At 52.9% G+C, this 22,533-nt stretch overlaps 1 protein-coding gene across 4 annotated transcripts in view; it reads left to right on the plus strand.

The window, feature by feature from the left end:
• SEPTIN9 (septin 9) overlaps nucleotides 1-22,533 on the plus strand; it is a 146,131-nt gene that overhangs the window by 55,833 nt on the left and 67,765 nt on the right. Inside the window, exon 1 of one of the 4 annotated variants that reach the window (XM_053994428.1) lies at nucleotides 16,446-16,563. The exons of the other annotated variants lie outside the window; for them this stretch is intronic. Coding sequence (XP_053850403.1) covers nucleotides 16,509-16,563 — 55 coding nt within the window. The 5' untranslated portion in view covers nucleotides 16,446-16,508. Of the gene's footprint in view, nucleotides 1-16,445; nucleotides 16,564-22,533 lie in introns of those variants that run through there. 4 annotated transcript variants of the gene reach the window in all.

Here is a 22,533-nt window from a genome sequence, read left to right on the forward strand (position 1 = left end):
CAGAAGCTTTGGCAGCTCTGTGAGGTTGGGAAGGGATGGGAGCCACGTCGGGAAGGGATGGGAGCCACAAGGCCACGGGGATCCCGCTGTGGGGTGTGAGGTGGCTTCGGGCCATCCCAGTGCCCGCTGCTGCTGGAGATGGTGGGAGCTGACCCACACACAGGGAGAGGTCAGCAGGGCCGTCTTCAGGAGCTTGGATTTGCTTGTGTGGCTCCACCTGAGTGTCTGACCTCCCTGTGCCTTCCCAGTGCCCTGCTGCAGATGTGACTTTCCAGCAGCTCGGGATGCTGCACTCCCGCTCCACCACAATCAGGTTTTTCTCCCAAGGAAGGCGTAGGAGTGGAGGTTTATCTCCGAGCTGGCAGGCAAAGGAGGATGCCACACCTCTGGGAGCTCCTGGGGCTGGGTGGAGCAGCAGGACGTGGGCTTTGAGGAGCAGCAGTTCATGGGCTTGCCCTGAGGCCAGGGCACGCTGAGATTTCCAGCTCCCTCGGGGAAGGAGAGGAGCAATAAATCCGGACCATTTGTGACAGGGCTTGGCCCTCTGGGTGATTTCTGACACTCTGTGCCTTTCTGACAGCACACGGCTGTAATCCACAGGGGATTCCTTGGCTCTCGAGCTGAGGCAGTGCTCACTGTGAGTGGGCTTGGCTGTGAGGAGCTCCCAGCTCTGGGTGTGAAGGTCAGAGGCAAAGGAAGCAAAGGCACGGTTAACACTTAGTGGGGCCCTTCCAGTGGCAGGCTGGAAGATTTTGTTCTCAAAACTGAGGTCTGGTTAGTTTGATGGCTGTGGGGTTTTCCAGTGCTGCTCCAGAAGAGCTGCACACCAAAGGGAAACGCAGGCCAAGGAGATCCTGTAAATGCTGAAAATCTGCTGGGTCTGGAAATTCATCCCTGTGTGACTGGTATGGGCTGGGGGAGCCCTTGTGATAAAAATACAGACACCCAGTCTGTCTTTGGATGTGGTTGAAAGACATAGTTATCATCGTGTAGAAGATCAGGAGTGGTGATAAGATGCAAAGAGGTCCTTGTCTTTGGGGTGGGAAACTTTTCTGGAAGCTCCAGACTGTGTGGAACCTAGAATTGTGTATGGCTTGAGATGTTTCTCCCTGGAAGATGCCCAGTTCATCCCCAGTAACCATCCTTGTGTTGCATAATGTGAACTCCATCAGCCCTTCCCAGGCAAAGCCCTGGCTGTGCTGCTCTGTGGACAGCCTGTGGCTGATTCCTTATAAGAAGAGGGGTTTATTTTACTTTATTCCTTTGTCAGAGGCTGTGGCTGTTTCCTTCTAAGGTGAGAGGTTTATTTTGCTTTATTCCTTTGACAGCTTTCCCTGAGTTTTGCCAGCTCTTCTCTCTATCAGCCTGTAAGACCTAGAAGGAAACCACTGTCTTCAAAATGCTCTTTTAATGCCTAATTCAGGAAAATAAAGAGAATTGTTTGAGAATTGAGAAGAGAAAATAAGAAAATAAAGAAAATAAGAAAATATAAAGAAAATAAGAAAATAAATAATATATATATAAAGAAAATAAGAAAATAAAAAGAAGAAAAGAAGAAATTAAAAAGAATAAAATAAGAAAATGAAGATAATTGAGAGTGTCACTCTGCCTCTGAGTAACAGGCATTGCTGGGGGTGTGTGAGGGATACTGCCTGGTTCTCAGGATGGGGATGGGGTGTCTTCACATCCTCAAGTCTGCTAATGCTCCACACATCTGGCACCGGGAGAGAACTGGGCTGGACTATTTGCCTTCTTTAGCAACTGGAAACAATCCAGCCTGCCAGTTCCTGCAAAGCTCATCCTGTGGTTTAGGGGATAATACTGATCCTTGTTCAACTCCCACACTTGAGTGCCTTGTGAGAGGGTAGGGAAGGCTTTGCAGAGCTTGTGCTGTGCTGGGACCCCAGTTCACAGCTGTGGAAGGCAGCATGAATATTCATTGTGCCTGAAGTGCTTGCTCCATAGTTTTAATAAAACGATTATGGTGACACAGGGTTGACTCTGGTGGCCAGCAGGTGTGAGGCATGCAGGGTGGCAGCAGGAGCTGAGGGGGAAGGGCTGTTTCTTTGAGCTCCAGGAATGTCTCCACGAGTGCATTTCCAGGAGTTTGACTCGTGCTGCCATTGTCTCCCCCGTGCCAGGACATTTCGTGTCTGTGTCCCCTGCAGCTGGAGGTGGCTGCAGGCAGTGCACGGCTGGCTGAGCTCAGGAGGGGCAGGAGCTGCACAAACCTGCGTTTTCTCAAGCAGTCAGCAAAGCTGCTGAGCGACACAAATCAGAGTGACAGCCACATCAAGGCAGATCTGCCAGGGATGGGCACCCAGGCTTTATTCTGGGACTGCACCAACGTGACCAAAGGTGAATGCAAGTGTCCCAAATCCTCAGTAGACTGAGGATGAGGGTTGAGGGGCTTGGAACACAAGCTCTGTGAGGAACAACTGAGGGAGCTGGGGTTGTTTAGCCAGGAGAAAAGGGAGACTCAGGGGTGACCTCATCACTCTCTACAACTCCTGAAAGGTGGTTGGAGTCAGGTGGGGTTGGGCTCTTTCTCCAGGCAGCACTGACAGAACCAGAGGACACAGTCTCAAGTGGCATCAAAGGAAATATAGGTTGGATATTAGGAAAAAGTTTATTACAGAAAGGTGATAAAGTTCTGGAATGGCTGCCCGGGGAGGTGGTGCAGTCACCATCCCTGGGTGTGTTTAACACAGACTGGATGTGGCACTGGGTGCCAGGGTTGAGTTGAGGTGTTGGGGCTGGGCTGGACTCGGTGATGTTGAAGGTCTCTTCCAACCCAGAGATTCTGTGAATTCTATGATGCTCTGATCCTGTGGCTGGTGAGGCTGTCTCCTGCCCACAGAGCTGGGACAGCCCCTCTCTGAGAGGTGTAGAGGGGACGTAGGGGCAGAAAAGTTTCTGTGAGCAAGAGGCGACATGGAGTTTTGATGCTAGATTGTCCCCCGGTGTGAAGTCTTAACTTCTTTTTGCCAGGATTGGGATTAAATGTACAAGACAGTATTTCTTGTTTGGACTCAGATGTTTATTAATTCTTACCTCTGTTACAGTCTCACAAACCCTGCAGTTCTACAGCACTTCACTCTAACAAACTAAAAATGGAGCCCCATCTCTCTCTACAAGGCCTTTGAAGGATAAACTGTCCAATTAAGAAATGACACCTAAATTGTTTTCACTTTTAACCCAATAACCAACCACCCGTGCCTGCAACGGGGACTTTTTTATCCAATTACACAAAAGCACCCAAACCCATGGAGAAGAAGGTGAAGAAGAAGGACCAGGCTCTGCCCTAAAACCTCCATCTTGCTTTATATATATTACTATATTCTAAACCCTTAAACTCTGAGTTTTCCCCCCTGTGATATCACACACTTCTATTCAAACTCCACACCCATAATCCCAGTTCTATAATTTAATTTTTTAAGCCTTCTCCACGTCCTCAGGTCAATGCAGTGTTCTCTTGGGGGTCAGTGCCTGTCAGCACAGAAAGTCTGAAATTCTCAGTGACCAGGGTTAAAACAGCCCAGCCTCTCTGCCTGCGAGGCAGCAGGGCACAGTGCGTCCCCTGGATGGGCTGTACGGGTCTCTGAGCAATGTTATCTGGTTGAAGATCAGCCTGTTTGTTGCAGAGAGTTTGTTATAGATGAAGAATATAATAGTTGGCTCTGGCAGTTAAGAGATGGACATTATGTGGCTTTATAGTAATGTCATTGTAATATGTCCCCCTCATAGTCCTCTTCCCCCTCCCCCTGGTAACAGCCTCAGTAGTCAGGGCATTTATAGAAGGCCAAGATGTGCAGTGTAACAACACCTGACCTCCAATCAAGATATAAGAAGGTAATCACCACCAATGGGTAGCAAAGAAAGAGTTGACTGACAAAACTTTAAGAGGGGCTAAAGATATAAAAGGCAGAACATCCATTTTGTAGATGAGCATGTGGCTGATAGTCACAGGGGCTCCCGCTGCTGTAATTTTTCCTTATTCAGTCCTTTTGTTGGTTTTTTTCTTTGTTAAGGTTTAATAAAACTGTAAAATTTTTGAAAGTGAGCAGTCATTTCCCACAAGTTGGACTAGATAGCCTCCAAAGGTCCCTCCCAACCCCACCACTCCATGATCCCGTGGCAGGGCACAGAAATTTGTCTCCTGGCCTAAGAGTCAGTTTGAGATGAGCCCCATCAAAGCTGCTCGCACAGGAGCTTTTCCCCACCCCTGACCTGAGGGTGCTGAGGCTGCTGCACACCACTGGCCTCCACCTGTGGGTTAAACTCAGGGGAAGGTGTTTGCTGAGGACGGGGTGGAGGTTTCACCGCAGAGCAGGACAGCACAGAGCAGAGAGGGGTTGTGGGCGAGCCTGCCTCGCTCGGATCCCTGGATGTGCAGAAGACAGATGAGGTGAGCAGGTTTTGGCATGGCTGTGGCTGGCAGCAGACACAGGTCATGGATTAAACGTGTGCATGGCAAGAAAGGGGCTTTCTCGAGGCGCACAGAGGCCTGCTGTTGCTGTGCAGCCCCGCTGCTCCCAGCCCCATGCTAACAGCATTATCAGTGTGTTTATACGAAGCTTGGCTGCAAACTGCCTCATCGGCCTCCAGTTTTTTCAAGCTAAATACTCCTTTTATTGTGCTGCCAGAGGCTCTCCCAGAGGCCAGCAAAGGAGGTGGCCTGTTTGGCCACAGTGATATCTGGACCGGAGATTGAATTCCCGCATGTCTTAAATCTGTCTCCAGACTGGCAAGCGACCAAGTGGGCATCTCTTTCTCCAGCTAATTGGCTGTTTATGTGCAAATTGGCCTCTGGCTGCTTCCATGAGGCCTGGCTCACCAGAGCTGCACGAGAGCATCTCTCCCAGAGCTCGCTGAGTGCCTGGGCTGTGCAGGGGATGGTGACAACGGGGACAGCCCAGCCCTGCTCCTGCCTCGGGTCACCAGGCTCTGAGGGAGTGCCCAGGGCTGCTCCGGGCTGTTAGCACTCCTCTGCAGTGCAGGGATTGCTGTCTGGCCTCCAGCTGGCAGGAGATGCTTTCCCAAGCTCCAAGCAGGCGCTGTGGAGAAGGATTGTTTGGAAAGCACCTCCCAAAGTGGAGCAGAGGAGGTGGCCTTGGTTGGGATGTATTGGAACCCTGGTCACTGAGAATTTCAGGCTTTCTGTGCTGACAGGCACTGACCCCCAGGAGAATACTGCATTGACCTGAGGCCATGGAAAAGGTTCCAAAATGGAATGATAGAACTGGGATTGTGGTGGTGGAGTTTGAATAGAAGTGTGTAATATCACAGGGTGGAAAACTCAGAGTTTAAGGGTTTAGAGTATTGTCATATATATGAAGCAAGATGGAGGTTTTAGGGCAGAGCCTGGTCCTTCTTCTTCACCTTCTTCTCCATGGGTTTGGGTGCTTTTGTGTAATTGGATAAAAAAGTCCCCGTTGCAGGCACGGGTGGTTGGTTATTGAGTTAAAAGTGAAAATAATTTAGGTGTCATTTCTTAATTGGACAGTTTATCCTTCAAAGGCCTTGTAGAGAGAGATGGGGCTCCATTTTTAGTTTGTTAGAGTGAAGTGCTGTAGAACTCAGGGTTTGTGAGACTGTAACATAGATAAGAACTAATAAACATCTGAGTCCCAACAAGAAATTCCGCCTTGCACATTTAATCCCAACACTGGCAGAAAAAGGAGGAAAAGAATCAGCAGGGATGTGCCCACCTGTGGCTGGAGCTGGTGGACACAGTGTCCCTGCCGTGGTGAAGGTCCTTCTTGCAGGAGGGTGTTGCTGACAAGGCAAGGCACGTGTTTCTGCAGGAGAGTGCTCCCCAGGGCCCCCAGAGCTGCAAGGAGGCAGCAGGGCCGTTTTATTTGTCTCTCAGGAATGTCATCTGCTTGTTGGACCAACCAGCCCAGGCGTTCTGTGGTGTGGGGGAATTTTCTGGAGGTGTGGGGAGAAGGAAGTTATTCAGGGACAGAGCCCCGGGCTGGCAGTTTATTCCCTTGTGTCAAGGTAAACCTGCCTGTGTTGCTCTGTCTGTGATTACTTGTGTGGGAATAACAGCATCCCCTGAGTTTACAGACACTGCCAGTCCCTGTTGATGCTTAATGTATCCAGCTCTTTCCTCCTGTCATTCCTTTATAAGGAAAAAACATTTCAGATTTAGTTTCTACCTTATTTTAACTTCTCGTAAAAGAGAGCAGTTTAATTCTTTTGGTGGAACATCAAGTCCAATACTCCCTGAGCTGGTGTGGTTATTATGGGCACTTGGTAGAACGAAGTAATAAAAAAAGTCAGCCCTGTAATGCTGAGTTCATCAAAGAGGGAGTGGGTAATGGGGTGGCAAGTGTGCCTGCAGTCTGGGGATGGCAGAAGAGACAACACACAACCTCCTTGTGGCTCTGTGTGATGGCACCGAGCACATCTCCTTGGAATGGAGAATTTGCCCTGTTCCCCTTCCCCTGCTGGGCTTGGCCGTGGGGGTTTATGGGCACAAAAAAGTTGGGCTGAGAGAGAGCCCAGCCCTGGCAGAGGAGCAGGGCCAGCTCTGCTCCCTGAGGACATTTGAACTCTGCTCTGCTCATTTGGAAACACGAGTGTCAGAGCAGATTGCCCAGCGAGATGCTGTGTGCCCCTGTCCAGGAAGGGCTGTGTCCCACAGCTGGGGGCAGCTCAGCTGCTGAGCTTTGCCCTCTTCCAGCCCCCAAACCCGGCCCAGCCCCAGGGTTTTACTGCTTCTTGGGGGGTTGCCAGTGGGAGTTTCTCTCCCCTTGCATTGCTTGCTGGAAATCTCCCCCTCTCCTTCCTGGCTTGGTGCCCTCTCTCCGTGCCTGCTGCTCTGCCCCCAGGGTGCTCACGGGCCCCTTTCCATTTAGGGAAACACTGGATGGCCCCTGCTTTTGGCCTGCTTGCAGCACATCTCCCAGCTGATTTTTTCCCTATGTTTTTCAATCCTCTTTTGTCTCTGGAGGCTGAAATCCCCAGCAGCCAGCTGTATGTGCCAATGGTGGCTCTTGGAAGGCTGCGCTGGGGCAGGCTGGAGGGGGAAGCCCAGGTGTTGTCCTGCTCAGGGAGAGGCTGGGGGTTTGACAGTCTGTTCCAGCAGACAGGCTGAGCCTGAGGGGCTGGTGACAGCATCACTCCTCTCCTGCAGCAATGATTTAATCTCAGCAGGAACAAGTGCCCTGCAGCAGGGAAGCCTCAGGCAGGGTCTGGGCCAGGCAGCAGGGCTGAGCAGGGGAAAGGGAGAGGAGACTGAAGGAAATTCCCCTAAAAACACTGACTCGTTGCTTTTTATTTTTTTACTCCATATTTTTAAATCAGCTGTGAAACTTCTGCATCTGTAGAAGATGCTGAGTAGGCAGTGCTGGGTGTCTGCAAGATGGATTGGGGAACAAAAGCTGCTGTGGGAGACCTGCTTGGAGGGGGCTCTGCCATTCCCCTTGCCATGCTTTTCCTGCAGGAGAAGCAACTGGAGTCTGAGCTCCTGGGCTGCCTCCTGTGTTTGGGGTAGATCCCTTGCACCCACAGCTCAGGGTTGTTTCTTTAGTGGTGCCCAGCACAGCCTGGCTCCATCCATCACTGGATACTGCTGGGGTTATCCTGGGATCTGGTTAGTGGGAATTAACCTTGGAAGTGTCTGGGATTATTCTGGGATCTGGTTAGTGAGAATTAACCTTGGAATTATCTGGGATTATTCTGGGATCTGGTTAGTGAGAATTAACCTTGGAATTATCTGGGATTATCCTGGGATCTGGTTAATGACAATTAACCTTGGATGTGTCTGGGGTTATCCTAGGATCTGGTTAGTGGAATTTACCTTGGATGTGTCTGGGGTTATCCTGGGATCTGGTTAGTGGAATTTACCTTGGAAGTGTCTGGGGTTATCCTGGGATCTGGTTAGTGGAATTTACCTTGGATGTGTCTGGGGTTATCCTGGGACCTGGCTCATGGGAGTTCCCTTGGGTGTGTTGTGTGCAAGTCTGTGACAGACTTTTCCAGAGGGTGGTTTAATGAGGTGTAACAGCCAAGGCAGAGCCTGCCCGTGCTGAGGGCAGCTGCTCCCCAGGGTGCTTCATCTCCTTCCCATTTGAACTCCTTGAGCTGAGCAGTTTAACAACTCCAATCCTGCCTAACTTTATGTTGTGATCTGCCCGTGTCAGGCTTGCCAGGCTCTCCCAAGCAGCAGTGGTGGAGCTGAGGATGTTTCCCCTGGCCAGGCATCCATTCCCATCTGCATGGGGACACCCCATGGACTTTGACAGCAATTCCTGTCCTCTTGTGCACCTTTCCCATCCCTGTGTGGTGGAGCTGGAGCAAAGGGAAGCCACCAGTGGTGCTCGGTGCTGTGTGGATGCTGACAATCACACCTCAGCATCCCCACTGGTGCTTTCACTGCTGTCTGCCAAAACCTTTAAAAGGAAAGGAAAATTGTGCTCATTCTTCCTCTCCTTCCTCTCCCCCTGCCCTTGTGTCCTCCTCCTGCTGTGCAGTGAGCTCCCACACTGTGTCCAGGCTGCCCAGAGGAAGCTGAGTGGGTGTGGGGCTGCGGCTCCATCTGGGAATTGTTCTTATCAAACTGCTTTATGTCAAAAAGGAATAATAATAAAACCTTTGATGGTGAGCAGGGAGATCAGGAGGTACAGCTGCTCCTGAGGCCTGACCTGCAGCTTGTGAGCCTTTACAGGGAGTTTTATGCTGCAGCAGATTTTGCTGTGTGCCTGGAATATCTCGGAGGAGCCGGGGGAAACAACCGGGGGCTGGCGCAGGGTGCAGGAGCTGCTGGAAATGGCTCTCTGAGAAGCAGGGGAGAAGCATAAGAAAAGCAAGTTTCCTGCTATGAGGCTGGTATATTTATGACTGGAAAGTTTTGGGTTGAAAAGGTCACGAGCAGGCGGTTGAGGGAGCAGCAGGGGCCGCAAGAGGCGATTGCCCAGCTCACGCCCTGCCCTGCAGTGGGGTTGGGAGGCTCCCACGGGGGTCTGGTGGCCACGTGTGATGGGAGAGGGATGGGGAGCACTGGAGGGGTGAAGGACAGTGCCCAAGGCAGCTGGGATGTGTGGGATTTGTGCCCGTGGGGCTGCGGAGGGGCTGGGCTGTGCCCGCCTCCTCCCCTTGGATGGAGTTTCCAGCCCTGCCTCGGACACCACGTGAAAATGAGACATGCACATCTGGAAGTGGAGTGCACGCTTGTAGCACTGCCAGTTTATTTATTCCTGCAAATTCTCCCTAATTAGGGGCTGCTGGGAAGTTGACATTGCTGTAAATGGCCTCTTTCCAAGGGGTTCAATGTTCTGACTGACCCTCACCTTCTCTTCCCCTCCTGTAACTAGCAGTGAAAAGGTGTTCCCTACCTCTAGGCCCAGGCACTGCAATTCCTTCTGGAGTCAACCACGCAGGAAGGTTTTCCAAAGGAAACGTGCTGAGCCCTGTGTGTGTTAAACTCATTAAGGATGAGCAATAATGTTTCTGAAGCCTCTTGTTTCTATTAAAACATCTGTGCTGTCATGAGACACAGTTCTGAGCCTGTTTGGCCTTAACGTTAAAAAGCAGTAATTAATAATTATTTTTTTAAACAATTAAAGTAATTAAGTCAGTTTTCTGCTTGGATCCTAAATTGCACCTCCCAGGTGCTTAGAAAAGTCTGACCTGAAACTGAGAAGAACAAGAGCTTGAGGCTGAGTTTGTTTTAACTGCCTGAGGTTCAGGCAGATGCAGTTCCTGATCCTCTTTCCATTTCCTTCCTCTGCAAGTGTGCCCTGCTGTTTAATCCACACCAGGGAGCTGTGCTTCCCTTCCCTCCCCTTTCCCCTCCCAGGCACGTGGGCTGCCATCCCACTCCAGCAGCAGCATGGGGACACCCAGGAGCCCGGGGTGGCTGGGATGATGTGCCTGGCCCAGGCTCGGGGCAGCATTTCCCTTTCCAGGCTCTCAGCACTCACAATAGCCGGAATCACTGCCTTGGCATGAAATGCTTCCAGCCACGGCACTGCTGGGACTGCAGTGAGCTCAGGCTGTGCGTGCACATCTCCAGGTGAGGGGCTGGCTGGTTGCTCCTTGGAGGGGATGAGGCTCAGGGTCATGGCAGAGCTGTGCCCCCAGCCCAGCCGTGCGCCCCTGGAGCCCAGCACAGAGGGTGCTGACCCACAGCCTCCCTCCTGCAGGCAAGCAGTGGGATCAGGCGCCTGGCTGAAATGCCACCTTAGCCCTGGGGTGGGTCTGGGTGACCCCATCAATCCCCAGGGAGGGGTTTGGGACCATCAAGGATGAGCACAGTGGGACCAGGACAGACCCAGCTCTGTTTCCAGCTTAGGAGCTCTGGGTGACCCCATCAATCCCCATGGTTTGGGACCATCAGGGATGAGCACAGTGGGACCAGGACAGACCCAGCTCCATTTCCAGGTTAGGAGGGTGAGGGGAGGGCTCTTGGTGCTGCCCCTGCCCTGCTCAGTGGAACCACACGTGCTGCATCCCTTGTTCTGAGAAGAACAGGCTGGTACCTCCTCTGTGTGCTGATTTAATGGGGTTAAAGCTGACAGGAAGGCAAGCCTTGATCTTCATCTTCTTGATCATCTGCTGGGGGGGGAGAAGAGGCTGTGGTTGTCTGAGCTTGTTCCTCACCCATCTCAGCTCCAGGCTGCCCCAGAACACCAAGTTTGCTGCATGCCTTGTTTGTACACTGAATATCTGAGAAGCTTCAGGGACCTTCTCCTTCCTCATGTCTTCTTTAATTTCTTACAAGCAGAAACCTCTTTGGCCTTTTGCTCCCTGGATTTCACATCAGTCCCTTTACAACTTATCCCTTTAAAAACTTCTCAGTTCTGCTCTTATTGATCCGTTTGTGCCACAACCATATTTGGGGTTGGATTGGGGTTTTTTGTTCCCTTGGCAACGGTGATCTTTGCCCACAGCAGCTCTTCCCTGCAGTGCATCTGTGGTGATGCTTCTGGCAGCCCCGTCCCCTCTCCACCTTCCTGTGGGGTGTGAGTGATGCTGGGTAGCCAGGATGGCTCATGATAGAGCTCTAATGGCTTTTGCTTTGCTGCTAAAATTCTCTAATTTAATATATTTTAGGAGTTACCCACTTTAATTTTATGACATTGGTGGCTTGTGGTCATGCTGGGACCTACTGGGGCAGTGAGGTCCTTTGTGCTGGGGCTCTTTTCATGAGCAAAGTCTTTATTAAAAGCCCTTTAAGTGCTGCCCTTCTGCCATTCTTCCAGATTTTGTCCTTTTCCTATTATCCAGTCTTCAAAGTTACCTGACCTTTTCTATGCTCGGTGGTACTAAGGGATGAGATCCAGCAGCATTTTATTAAAAAAAAAAATTAAAAATCAGTTCATTATCCAGAAATCTCAAATTAGCAAACCTATTTGGAATTATTTTAGCTTTTCCCATGCTCTGGGTTTCCTTGCAGAGGAAGGGAAGTGTGACTAGCACTGAAGTGCGTCTGTGCTCCCTGTGTTTCCTACCCTTGGGAAGCAGGAAGGTCCTGGAGCCTCTTTTCGTGACAAGTCCTGCGCAATCAGGGCAGGACTGACGCCGTCATCCCCGAAACCATGGGCGGAGGGGATGGGAACCGTGTCTGATTTTCCTTCCGGAGTCCCCTCGTCCCCAGACAGTGACAGCCAGGGACTGGGGGCTCCCAGCACCGCTCCCTGCCACAGCCAGCTCTGCTCTGAAGGCCTGCCAGCTCCCTGATGCTGAGTGACATCTGTTCTGTGCCTCAGTTTCCCCACCTGTCATATGGAGATGACTGCAGCTCTTCCAGGTGGGTTTGGATGCAGAGATGGGTTTGGGGTAGAGGCAGGAACTCAGCAGCTGCAAGGAGCAGAGGAGCAGATGGGAAGGTGGTGGCAACAACCTTTATTTTTGGCTTGGAGAGAAGAGCTGTGCCTCACCATTCCTCCACCTTTGGGTGACATAAATCTGTCTCTCCCTGTGACCCTGCCTTGCTGCTGCCCAGGGAATGCAGCCAGAGCTGCCCGGAGCAGAGCTGGAAGTGATGCCCTGAGCACACTGGGGTTGGTGTCTCACGCTGCAAGTGCCTCCACCCCTCCCCTGCACCTTCCCAGAGAGGCTGGGGAGGAGCTTTCACCTGTGACTAGCAGCAAGGAAAGGTGTTTGGCCTCTCAAAGAAACATTGGGTGGTTAATAATAATGATATTTAGCTGCTCCTACATAGTAATTTTGGTCTGTGAGCCTCAAAGCATTTGGTGGAAGAGGCCACAATCAATCAAGAGTTTTGTTTTCTTATTAACATACGAGGAGGAAGGGGAAGATCCTGTGGGTCTTCACAGTTGTCTTCACAGTTGCCCACTTTTGTGTAGGAGTTACTTTAAGGCTCAGGCAGCCACAATGACTCACGGCCCCCGTCTAACCCAGCCTGATGCTCATGACTGCAGCAGATTGTGAGGCTGATAAGGGCTGCTGGGTTCAGAAAAACCTTGACTTGTGGGAGGAAGAAAATCTGCCTGAAAAACTGCATTCTTAGCAGCCTGCAAGGAAAGTGCAGAGTGCAGTTTGAAATGGGTTTGGACAGGAAAGTCCCTTTTCTGCCTTAGCCTGTTAAAGGATCTTCTAAAGCTGATACCTGCCATCTCCTTGTTTGTTTGGGTTTTTTTCTCTTATGATCTTTTTTTCTCCTTGAAGTCTCCTTTCTAAGTCTGGTTGCTTTGTGGTCCCCCATACCTATGCCAGGACAGAAGCTGTGACCAGCACTGGCTGCTTCTGGAAGGGTTTGAGCTGAGGTCTGGAGAAGCCCTCGAGGCACATCCCTGCTGCAGGGCAGGAGAGCCCAGGGATGAAGCACCCAGAGAAAAAAGGGTTAAAGTTTCTTGCATCTGCCAGCTCTTGTGGCATCAGTCCATTTTTAGCTTGGTACCTGTAACTGAGTGATCAGCAGATTTTACAGACTGCCTTTCTGGGCGCAGGAAATCGCTTCTAGGCCAATAAAACAACTTTACAGGAAGTTTCTTGCTCATCTGAAGAGCAGAGTGATGGTGAAGGAGAAAGGGCTAGGAAGTCAGTGGTGGCCTGGTGTAGTAAGGAAACAAGAAATATTTCTACTGTAACGTAACACAGCAAGGAAAATATTTACCTAAAATTCTCCTGCAGCCAGTGCTTTGGAGAGCAGGAATTTTATCTTGGGCAGCAGTTGCTGTGTAGAGGATCCCAAAGGTCTTATCAAGGCAGGAGCTTGAGGGGAGGCTCCTGGTACAGTAAAACAGTGAGAGAGACCCATGGTTGTGTGAGCAAGGGGAGCAGCAAGTGGTAGAAGAGATGTGATCTGCTCTCTTCCTTTTGAAAATGGAGTTCTTTCTCGTCTCAGATAAAAATTAAAATGTAATTACAAACACCTGTGATATGTCTGGAGAAAGGAACAGGGCGGCCAGGTAAGTGACTGAAGAAAATCCCTGCCACAAGGACAGAAGGAGCAGAACCTGATTGCTTTATCAAAGGCAGTGTAGGTGATGTGATCACTGTGGGAGGTCTTTCATCAGGAGAAGTCTCAGGGTCCTCACTCTCCTCGATCTACCTGGAAAAGGCAAAGCAGGGGCTGTGTCAAAACTGCATTTGGCTGAGCAGTACAACGCACACTGGTGCTATGCTGACAGGGAGCCCCAAAAACCAGTTCCAGGGGAGGAGGCAGGTTCTCCAACCCTCTGGGATGGGGGCTCAGCTTCCCAGGGTTGCCTGCCTTTCTAGAAGAAGGATTTGGCTAAACATAAGCTTTTGGGTTGAGGATGCAGGTAGAAAACCAGATGAAGTGGAGCTTGGTTATGTGCAGCTTGGTCAGGGGATGATTTTTCTGGGCTGATGTTCTTGTAAAGCTGACATGGCTCAATGAGATAAAAGGGTAAGAGAGTCCAAGAGAGAAGGATGGGCTTATCTCCCTGGAGGAAAGCTTGCTCCTCTTCTACTAGCAGGAGCTTGGGGTATGTGCTGTGAGATGAGCTGTTTACATACCTTGCTGCCTTAAATATTTACTGTTAGAGCTCTGGATATTCTTGTTATTCTTCAGTTGCTGTAATTTTCCATCTCTCTCTCCCCCTCTCAGTGCCTTAGGTGCACATGGGTGCAATATGACCCAGCTGGTTTTAATGAAAAGGAACTCCTACTTCTAGCCCGGATATTTTATTTCACACTTCTCGGGGCTCGCCTCTCGGCCGCTTGATTTGCTAAACTTTTATTAGATCCAGGATGATAACATTGCCTTTGCTTGGGAAACACAGAGTGACCCGGGGGGCTGGGACTGACCCAAACTGCATCAACCTCTTCTGCTGAAGGGCTTTGAGCTTCTCCACCAGCTCCACCAGACCAGCAGACATCATTGTGATGCTCCCGCCACAGTCCTTCAAGAAGGTTTTGCGGTTTTTTCTAGTGGTTTACTTCTTCTTGCCTCCTGTTGACCTCAAAAAAGGGTCCCCATCACAGCATCACAACAATCCCTATGTGACCACAGTTCAGGGAGTACCACCAAACCCCAAGCAGGGGCTGTCACATTGAATCTTATGGGATTTGCAAGGGGGTAGACTCTGAACATCAAAAAATGTGCTTGGTCCTTTCTCAGATTGCTTGTATTGCTCTTTTAAAATCTTCTTTACAATAAGGATTTTTAGGTTGTCTTGCTTAGTTCATTTTTTTTCCCTGCTTTAAACCCATTCTACAACTTTGTAATGAGGGTGTAGTCAGGATGTTTAACAGACTTTATAAAAGGCTAATCCAGGTCTGTTCTTCCAGTGAGCGAGTCATCCATGGTTTTTAACAAAGTGGGACTTGTTTCTCGCTCAGTAACAAAGTTAATTATTGACAGCTACATTTTTACCTGCTGGAAATGGATTGCTGATGTGACCTGCATAAAACTGCTTGGGAGGAGAAAAATAAAGACACTTTCTTTCAAAAATCAATGCCAGTGACGGGGGTCAGCCCTCTGTGGTAGCGTGCAGTGTGGCAGCAGCCACCACTCCCCACGGTGGGGACTGCAGGGACCTGGCACCCGGGTGCTGAGCTCGGTGTCACAGAGCCACAGGCCCATGGCCATTCCTGTTCTCCTCCAGGCCATCGGGAACAGCAGATGGTGTTCAGCCAGGATGGCACCGAGGAGCTTTACAGGCAGTGTATTGCGTGGAAAGGCATTTTTGTTTGCAGTTGTGATGCAGAGAGATGCAGAGCTGTCCCTCCCCTCACTGCTGTGGTGGTTTCTGACACCACGAGGAGAGCAAAAAATGAAAGAGCTGAGCACTGCTGCCTGCCAGAGGAGAGGAAACCCACTGTACCTACCTTAAAATATCGTACTTCTGTTGTAAAGGTGTTCTCAAGATTATTTAAACAGTTCTCATGTTTTCAAATAATGCCTTTCCTTGGACAACATGGAAAACCTGGAGCTTGCTGAGTCTGGGAAACTGGTACTGTTGGTTTAATTTTCTGGTTCATGTACACTCTGGGGGAGTCCGTGGTGTTTGCAGACTTTAAATGTGTGAAATTAAAAGGGTGACGTTTGTGGTGAAGCTCATACTTTCTGCAGTAACTGTACTACTGCTTTACATCATTTTCCTTTATGGTTCACCCAACGTGGACTAAAAGCCCAACCCATTCATTTTTCTTTTCCTGTTGATGTGCCTGGACACATTTCAGGGGGTATCATCACTTTAGAATGATGCTATTAAAACACAGGGCGGGGAGGATAAAAAGAGGGTCAAGAGGGCAGGATTTGAATCAACACCGGAAAGGGAGAAGCATCAGATAGCGAGATGCTCAACCTGAGAGGGTGTGAGAGGTGGGGAAGGGGCAGCAGTGTCACGGCAGGGGCCGGTGTCCAAGCCAGAGCGGCACCAGGTACCTGATTCGCTGGCTCGGGCTGCAGTGGAGGGAGCTGTGGCAGCATCGAGCGCTGGGCTCAGCATCGGGGCAAGTTTTGCATCCCCCGCTGCTCCTGCAGCGATGATTTTCCACAGCGGGCTGCTTGGATTCGGCAGCGGTGGGTTAGCACAGTGCTGGTTTCATTTTGAGGAGTTTTGGCCGAGTTGTCCCTTTCCAAACAAGGGTAAACCGAGAAGTGAAAGGCTCATCAGTGCCGGAGAACACCGGGGCAGCGACCCACCCGCGTGGGGCCGGTTCCGCCCTCCGTGGGGCAGCGCTGGCCCGTTCCCCAGGCTGCTCCCGTCACCGGGGCTCCGTGCCGAGGGCCGCAGCAGGGCACGGGGGGATGCGGGACGCGCTGGCTGCCGGCACAGCCCGGGGGTGCCCCTCGCACCCCCCGCACCCATCGGGGCGGGGCGGGGGTCGCGGCCACCGCCCCGCAGAGGGGCCGGCGCGGCGGAGGGGGCGGCGTGACGGGCGTGGGGAGCAGCCAGTGCGCGGCGAGGGGCCGTGCCGGGCCGGGCCGCGCTGGGCCGGGCCGGGGGCATGGCTCGCTGCCCGGCGGGGCGGGGGGCGGCCGCAGCCGCTCGCCCTCCGCCATTCGCGCGGCCGCAGCGCGCACCGCGGAGCCGGGGGGCAGCGCCCCGCGCCCCGCCATGGCCGACCCGGCCGTCAGCGCCCACCTGGAGGGCATCATCTCCGACTTCGAAGGTGGGTGGCCCCGCGGGTGCAGCGCGGGGGGTGGAAGGGGCACACGGAGGGAGCCCGGGTGGGAGCAGCCGCTCTTGGGGCTCAGCCGGGAGGAGCCGCAGCGGCGGCGGAGCGGGTTGAGCTCGGCTCGGCTTCCCCCGGGCTCGGCTGCCGCAGTCTCCCCGCGCCGCTGGTGCCCCGGTGGTACCCGGGGGGGTCCTGGCCGAGGCTGGGGTGTCACCCCGCGGGTAGGGAGAGCTGGAAGGAGCGGGATGCCCCAGGGCGGCATCCCCAGGGCTGTCGGTGCCTTTTGTCCGGAGCGGCTGCGCCCGGTGGTGTCTGCCAAGGCAGGGTCTTACGGGATGTTTCTCCTTTCCTGCCCTTCCCGAGTTGATTAATGTAGTTTTTTTCAGCTGAAAAAACTCGCCTGACCAGACTGAAAGTCTAAAAAAAGAAAAAGCCAGGCAGAGCCCCTTCTGTTGATTCCCAACTTTGGGGTGCACACACAGCCCTGGAGTAGCTGGGATGTGGATAACGACCCCAAGTTTCCCGAATCCCCGTAGCGGGAGCTGCCTGCCCTGGAGGGCTCTGCAGTTGTCCCGTGGCAGAGCTCCAGCGGCCCGCGGCGCTGACTGATGGAGGATCTGCACGCAGCGGACCGGGATGGCTTCGCCGTTCTTCTTGCCTGCTATTCTGCCTTTTCCAGGCAAGAAGATAAGCTAGCGGGGAGCGTGCTGCTGCCAGATGGGTCTGGGAGCGAGAGACAGGCAGAAGAGGGCTGGGGGGGTTGTGCCTGAAGCAGGCGTTGAGAGATCGGCTCGAGGGAGCTCATCTTCTTCCCGAGCAGAGTTTTGGAAGAGCAGCTCCATCCCTACGCACTCGCGCGTCCTGGCAGCGACCCAAGCGGAGCTTTGTGCAGCGGTTTCTAGAAAAAAAAAAAAAAAAAAAAAAAAAAAAAAAGAAAAAAAAAAGCCCACAAGATATAGCGGAGATGTTGGGGCCGCGGTGAAAGCTTATCCAGGGGCTGCGTGTGCACCGCTATAGGCTGAGCCTCCACCGCCTCCTGGAGAACCCAGCCTGACCTTCGGGAAGCAGAGCTCTGCTGGTTTTCCTGCTGGGGAGCCGAGGAAGCTCAGAGCGCAGGGGTTCCTCTTCCAGGTCAGGCAGGAAACGGGTGGCAGAGCTGGGGTCTCAGCAGTCCTCGCCGTAGGCTTTAGGCACGGCCACCTCCCCTGTTTGCAGCCCGTGGGCTTTCTCCAGTGCAGCTGGCAGTGGAGGGCATAGCGGGAGGCTCAGGGAAGTCACGTCCCTCGGGAAGATTGGGACTAACAAGTGTTGGGACACAGAGAGTGACCCGAATCTGCCACCCCTTTGGGTTCAAGGGCGCCTCTGTGACTGTCCTTGGGGGACGCCTGAGCTCCCCCACCGTAGGGCTGCGAGCTGATGTAATTACCGCTTCCCTCTCGCCGCCCCAATTGCACGTAAATCTCTGAAGAATGAGTAATTCCCTACTCGGATACGATAAAGGCTCTGCTGTGGGCCCCGGGGCTGCCTGTTTGGGCTGTGTGTGGCACAGAGCAGCTCGGTCCTGCCTTTATTTTCAGTCTGTGGAGCACTGTCTGTGCAGAGGGAGAGGCTGGGGAGAGCTCCCTGTATCTGAAGCCAAAAGCTCTGGCCTTGCCCTTGAGCAGGGATCTGGGCTACTGTTTCACAATTTAATTAGCTCTCAGCGTTGCACAGCAGCTTCCCAAAAAGCATGCAATTAATCTGCAGCCCGTAGGGCAGGAGATGCAGTGTTCCCGTCTGCTGGGTGGGTACCTCAACCCCACGCAGCCCCTGGCCAAGCAGGAAAGATCTGCCAAAAATACCACGGAGCAGAAAGACCAGATCATCCAGAGCTCTCTTTGTTCCCTCCAGTCACACACTGCCTGCCCTCCCCAGTCACCCTGGCTGTTCCTGCCTGTTTTCCTCCCAGCATCCGTGCCAGTTCTCCTCCCAGCATCCCTGCCTGGTTTCTTGTCCCTGCTGTGTTGCAGCAGGCAGGGAGCTGCAGCCTTGGCTGTGGAGCTGCCAGCTCCTGGGGAGGATGCAAGGGCCCCTGGGGAGAGGGAAGCAGCACCAGGTACTTGATTCCAGTTTAGTTTCCAGGTCAAAGCAACATTTGAGAGGAAAACGGAGCACAGCAGAGTGTGTTCTTCCTCGTGCCCGATGCTGTGATGGGGATGCTCACAGTGCCCATCTTGCACTGGCCAGCAGGTCCTGCAGGAGGGCACTAGAAAAGTCCAGGGGCTTCTGCCCCAGGGGAGCTGTGGATGTGCCATCCCTGGAAGTGTTCAAGGTCAGGTTGGATGGGACTGTAAGCAGCCTTGTTTAGTGAAAGGTGTTCTCTGCCCATGGCAGTGGGGCTGGAAATAGATGATTTGTAAGGTCTCTCCCAACCAAACCCATTCTATGATTCTAATCCCCCTTATTTGACTGACAAAAGCTTCCCTGTCTCTAATGGGGCAGAACATCGTTAGGTCTGTGGTTTGCCAGGATTTACAGAGCATAATAGCTCTGCCCCTGGGTTTATAGATTCTGGCAGGTTTTCAGGAGTGTGGCTGGTTCAGCTGTGGTTGCAGCAGTGCTTCCCAAACTCACCTCTGCCTCACAGGGGGCTGTGGGTCCCTCAGCTCCCTGGGGGCTCAGGCACAGACCCTGAGCTGCAGGGAGGGGAGGCTGCAGTGCTAAATCAACCTGGTGAGGCGCCTGTGCAGTGTGGTAACAATCCCTGCACCCCAGAGCTCCCTGATCCAGCCAGGCTGGGTGATGTGGGAGTGTTGGTGTCCACGGTGCCCCACTGAGCAGGGGGTGATGCTCCTGTTCAAGCTTTGGTTGGTTGTGATGCTGCGCAGAGATAATCCCACAGCGTGGAACTCCTCCTCCTGCCAGAGGTGTGGAGCTTTGTGCACTCGGTTTCTGCTGCCTGGTAGTGAGACAGGAGAGATCTGCTCCAGTCCCTCATCCCGGGGGGATGTGGCTGCTGCTGAGCAGAGTCCCAGGGTAACTGAGGTGTGTTTTTGCTGGCAGTTTCTGGTGGAGAGCACTGATGCCAAGCACTCCTTGCCTTTGCCAGTGCTGTCAGTCAGCACCAGATTTGTTTCTCTGTAATTTTGAAACACAAATTGTCACAGTGGGTGTAAACTGTGCCTGCTGGAAATGCCGAGCAGGGCTGTGAGTGTGTGGAGAGGCAGGAGGGTTCCCAGGGGTTCTGTGTGGTGTCTGGGGGTACAGCTTGGTGGGGGCACAGGCTGGCAGCTTTGCTCTGGCAGAAACCATGAGACAGCATTTGTTGATGGCTCCTAATCCCTGATTTTCTCATTGCTCAGAGCCCAGCTCCCTCGGGGAGTGTGTGCTGGCTGTGGGTGAGCCTTGGCAGTGCTGTGGAGCTGGGTGGAGAGCCTCCAGCCCTGCCAGGACATGACACTGCTGATCAGAAGGTTTCTCTGGTTATTTTATTTATTTACTCTTCCTTACTATTGCACACTTTTCAGACACTTCTCTCGCCACCCAGTGCAGGGTATTTTTAGTATCTCACCAGCAGACTTCGTCCCAGTGAGGTACAAACTCGTGCTAAGTTATGTCCCAGTCCCAGTGCCACCAAAAAACCATCACCCAGCTCGTTTTCACGAGGGCGCTGCATTATAAATAGCCTTTTCTACGTGCTCAAAACTCACAGACTCATCCTTAAAACTCCCTTGAGCAAATGCCCGGGATGTCTGTGGGACACGTGGCCGTGCTGCATCCCCAGGCTGCGCAGGGCCAGCGTTCCTGCTGCCCCGGGGAGCAGCTGCAGCCGCGTGCTGCGCATGCTGGGACTCACCCCGGGCTAATATTAGCAGGAACGTGCCAGCGTGGGTGATGTGCCTTGAATTCAGCAGGGTGGAAAGCCCTGGAGGTGGGACGTGCCTTGTTTTTGTGTGAGTGTCCTGCTCAGGTCCAAGGTGTGTCCTCTAAGCCAGCCCAAGGGTTTGCAGGATGAGCTCCAGCCTGGCTCGCGGGCTGGGAGCTGAGCGTGTGACTAACGGTCCCTCGTGTGCCAGGGCTCAATGCCTGGAAAAGGAAACGCAGAAAGATCTTTCCGATTTACATCTTGGATCATCCCAGCCCTGGGAGTGAAGCAAAGCTCCTCAATTGTTGGATTTCCTGGGCTGTCCACAAAAAGTCTCACTGCTGCTGGAGCTCTTCGTGGCACAGCCAGAGCTGCTCACTGATGCAGCTGGTGCTCCAAGACAGCAAAGTCACCTCTGATATACCCTCAAAGCTGGGCTTTACAGCCACTTCAGTGATCTCTCTCTTATTCCACATCTATCTTTCTCTACCTGAGACAAAAGGATGGGCTGGATAGGAGTTTTCTGCCAAATCCTCCTCTGGTGGGAGAAGAAGGAGCCAGAGGGAGGTGCTTGTGGGAAGGGAAGTTTTGTGTCTTCCCCTGCAGAAGTTGTATCTTCCCCTGCAGAACTGGCCTTCGAGCCACAAAGTCAAAAACCTGCACCTGCCTGGTCACAGCAGTGGGTACCTGCTGTTGTGGGCTGGGTTTTTCCCTGGCTGGGTTTTTCCTAAATCTAATTCTTTGGGAATAAAAAGGTTGTGAGGCAGTGGGAAAGGGAAGAACAGGTGATCTCCCTGTCCATGTGAACTGGGCTCTGGGGATGCCTCTGGCCCTGGTTAGGCTGTAGGATCATGCAGGGGTTGTTGTCTACAGTCCTGTCATGCAGGGTGGGCTGGGCTGTGTGTCCTTGGGGCCAGGCACCGAGCAGTGTCCCTGGCTCTGTGACAGCAGGGACAGCTCCTAGGGCTGGCACGGCTGAGCTCCTGTGGGACCAGCCCTGGGCAAGGTGAGCACAGACTGTGCTAGCCATAAAGAGACCTTGCAGAGGAGCCTGGGTGGGAAGGGACAGGGAGGGGATGGCTCTTTGCACCAGAGCCAGGGCAGCTGCTTTGGTTTTGCAAGCACAGTGCTGGTGCCTGGAGGTGAGTCAGGGCCTGGAGCACCGTGCTGGCTCTTCCCAGTCCCTGGGCTCTTGGTAGCACCTTTCCCTCAGTAAGGGACTCACCTAAAATGCTGCACTCTTTGCTCATTGCCCTTGGTGACTGGGGCAGTGGAGTGAGTAGGAAGCACCTCTGGGACACGTTGGGTCAGGTCTGATAGCTCTGAGTGACCACGGCTCTGGCTCTTGGCCAATACATGCCAGCAAAGCTGGGGCTGAATTACTGCCAGGCATTAACCTGGCACCTCTGGGTGCCCCATGGCCTCACGGGGTGCTGGTTTAATTTCTGGTTTGCTGCCCTTCCTTGCAGGGAGCTGCTCAGCCCTTTTTCCAGGAGCCAGGACAGCAGCCACCAAAACCTGGATGGGGACGTGTCATAATCCAAAGACAATAATGGAGACTTCAGAGCCCATAATCACGACAGATATTCACATTTCTGACTTTGATATTTAAGGCAGCATCTTTCTGCAAGAATATAATGTGGGCTCTTTCCCTCTCCCAGCCTCCCTGTCCCCTCCTGCTGTAGTGGCCTCTGGCACCTCTTTGGTCTTTAGCAACAAGCCAAGTGACCCTAAATCCTGGTTAAGCTTGTTTGAAGCCTGTAAAATGAGTCAGTGGGTCTGAGTGAAGTTCCTGGAGGGGCTGTGCCTGCTTGGTGGGGGTCAGGGCCCATCAGGGGAGCTCTTTGTGGGCTGTCATGCCCTTCTCAGGAATGGGGTTGTGTCCTGGCCACCTCTCATTTCACACCTGCAGGGTGTTTGGTCCTGGCACCCCTCTGGTGGCACCAGCAGTTTGTACCCAGCTGCTGTGCTGGTGCCATCGTGGGGAGAGCCCTCCTGGGTGTGGGGGACCCCTCCTCACTTCCTTCCCTGCCACAAACAGTGCAGGTAAGGAGTAGCCTGTGGGCAGGAAGGGGTTTGTTGCTGGCTCAACTCATTCTGAACAGCTCTCATCTCCTGCT

The sequence above is a fragment of the Vidua macroura genome, chromosome 19 (assembly GCF_024509145.1).
Source record: "Vidua macroura isolate BioBank_ID:100142 chromosome 19, ASM2450914v1, whole genome shotgun sequence".
NCBI lineage: Eukaryota > Metazoa > Chordata > Aves > Passeriformes > Viduidae > Vidua > Vidua macroura.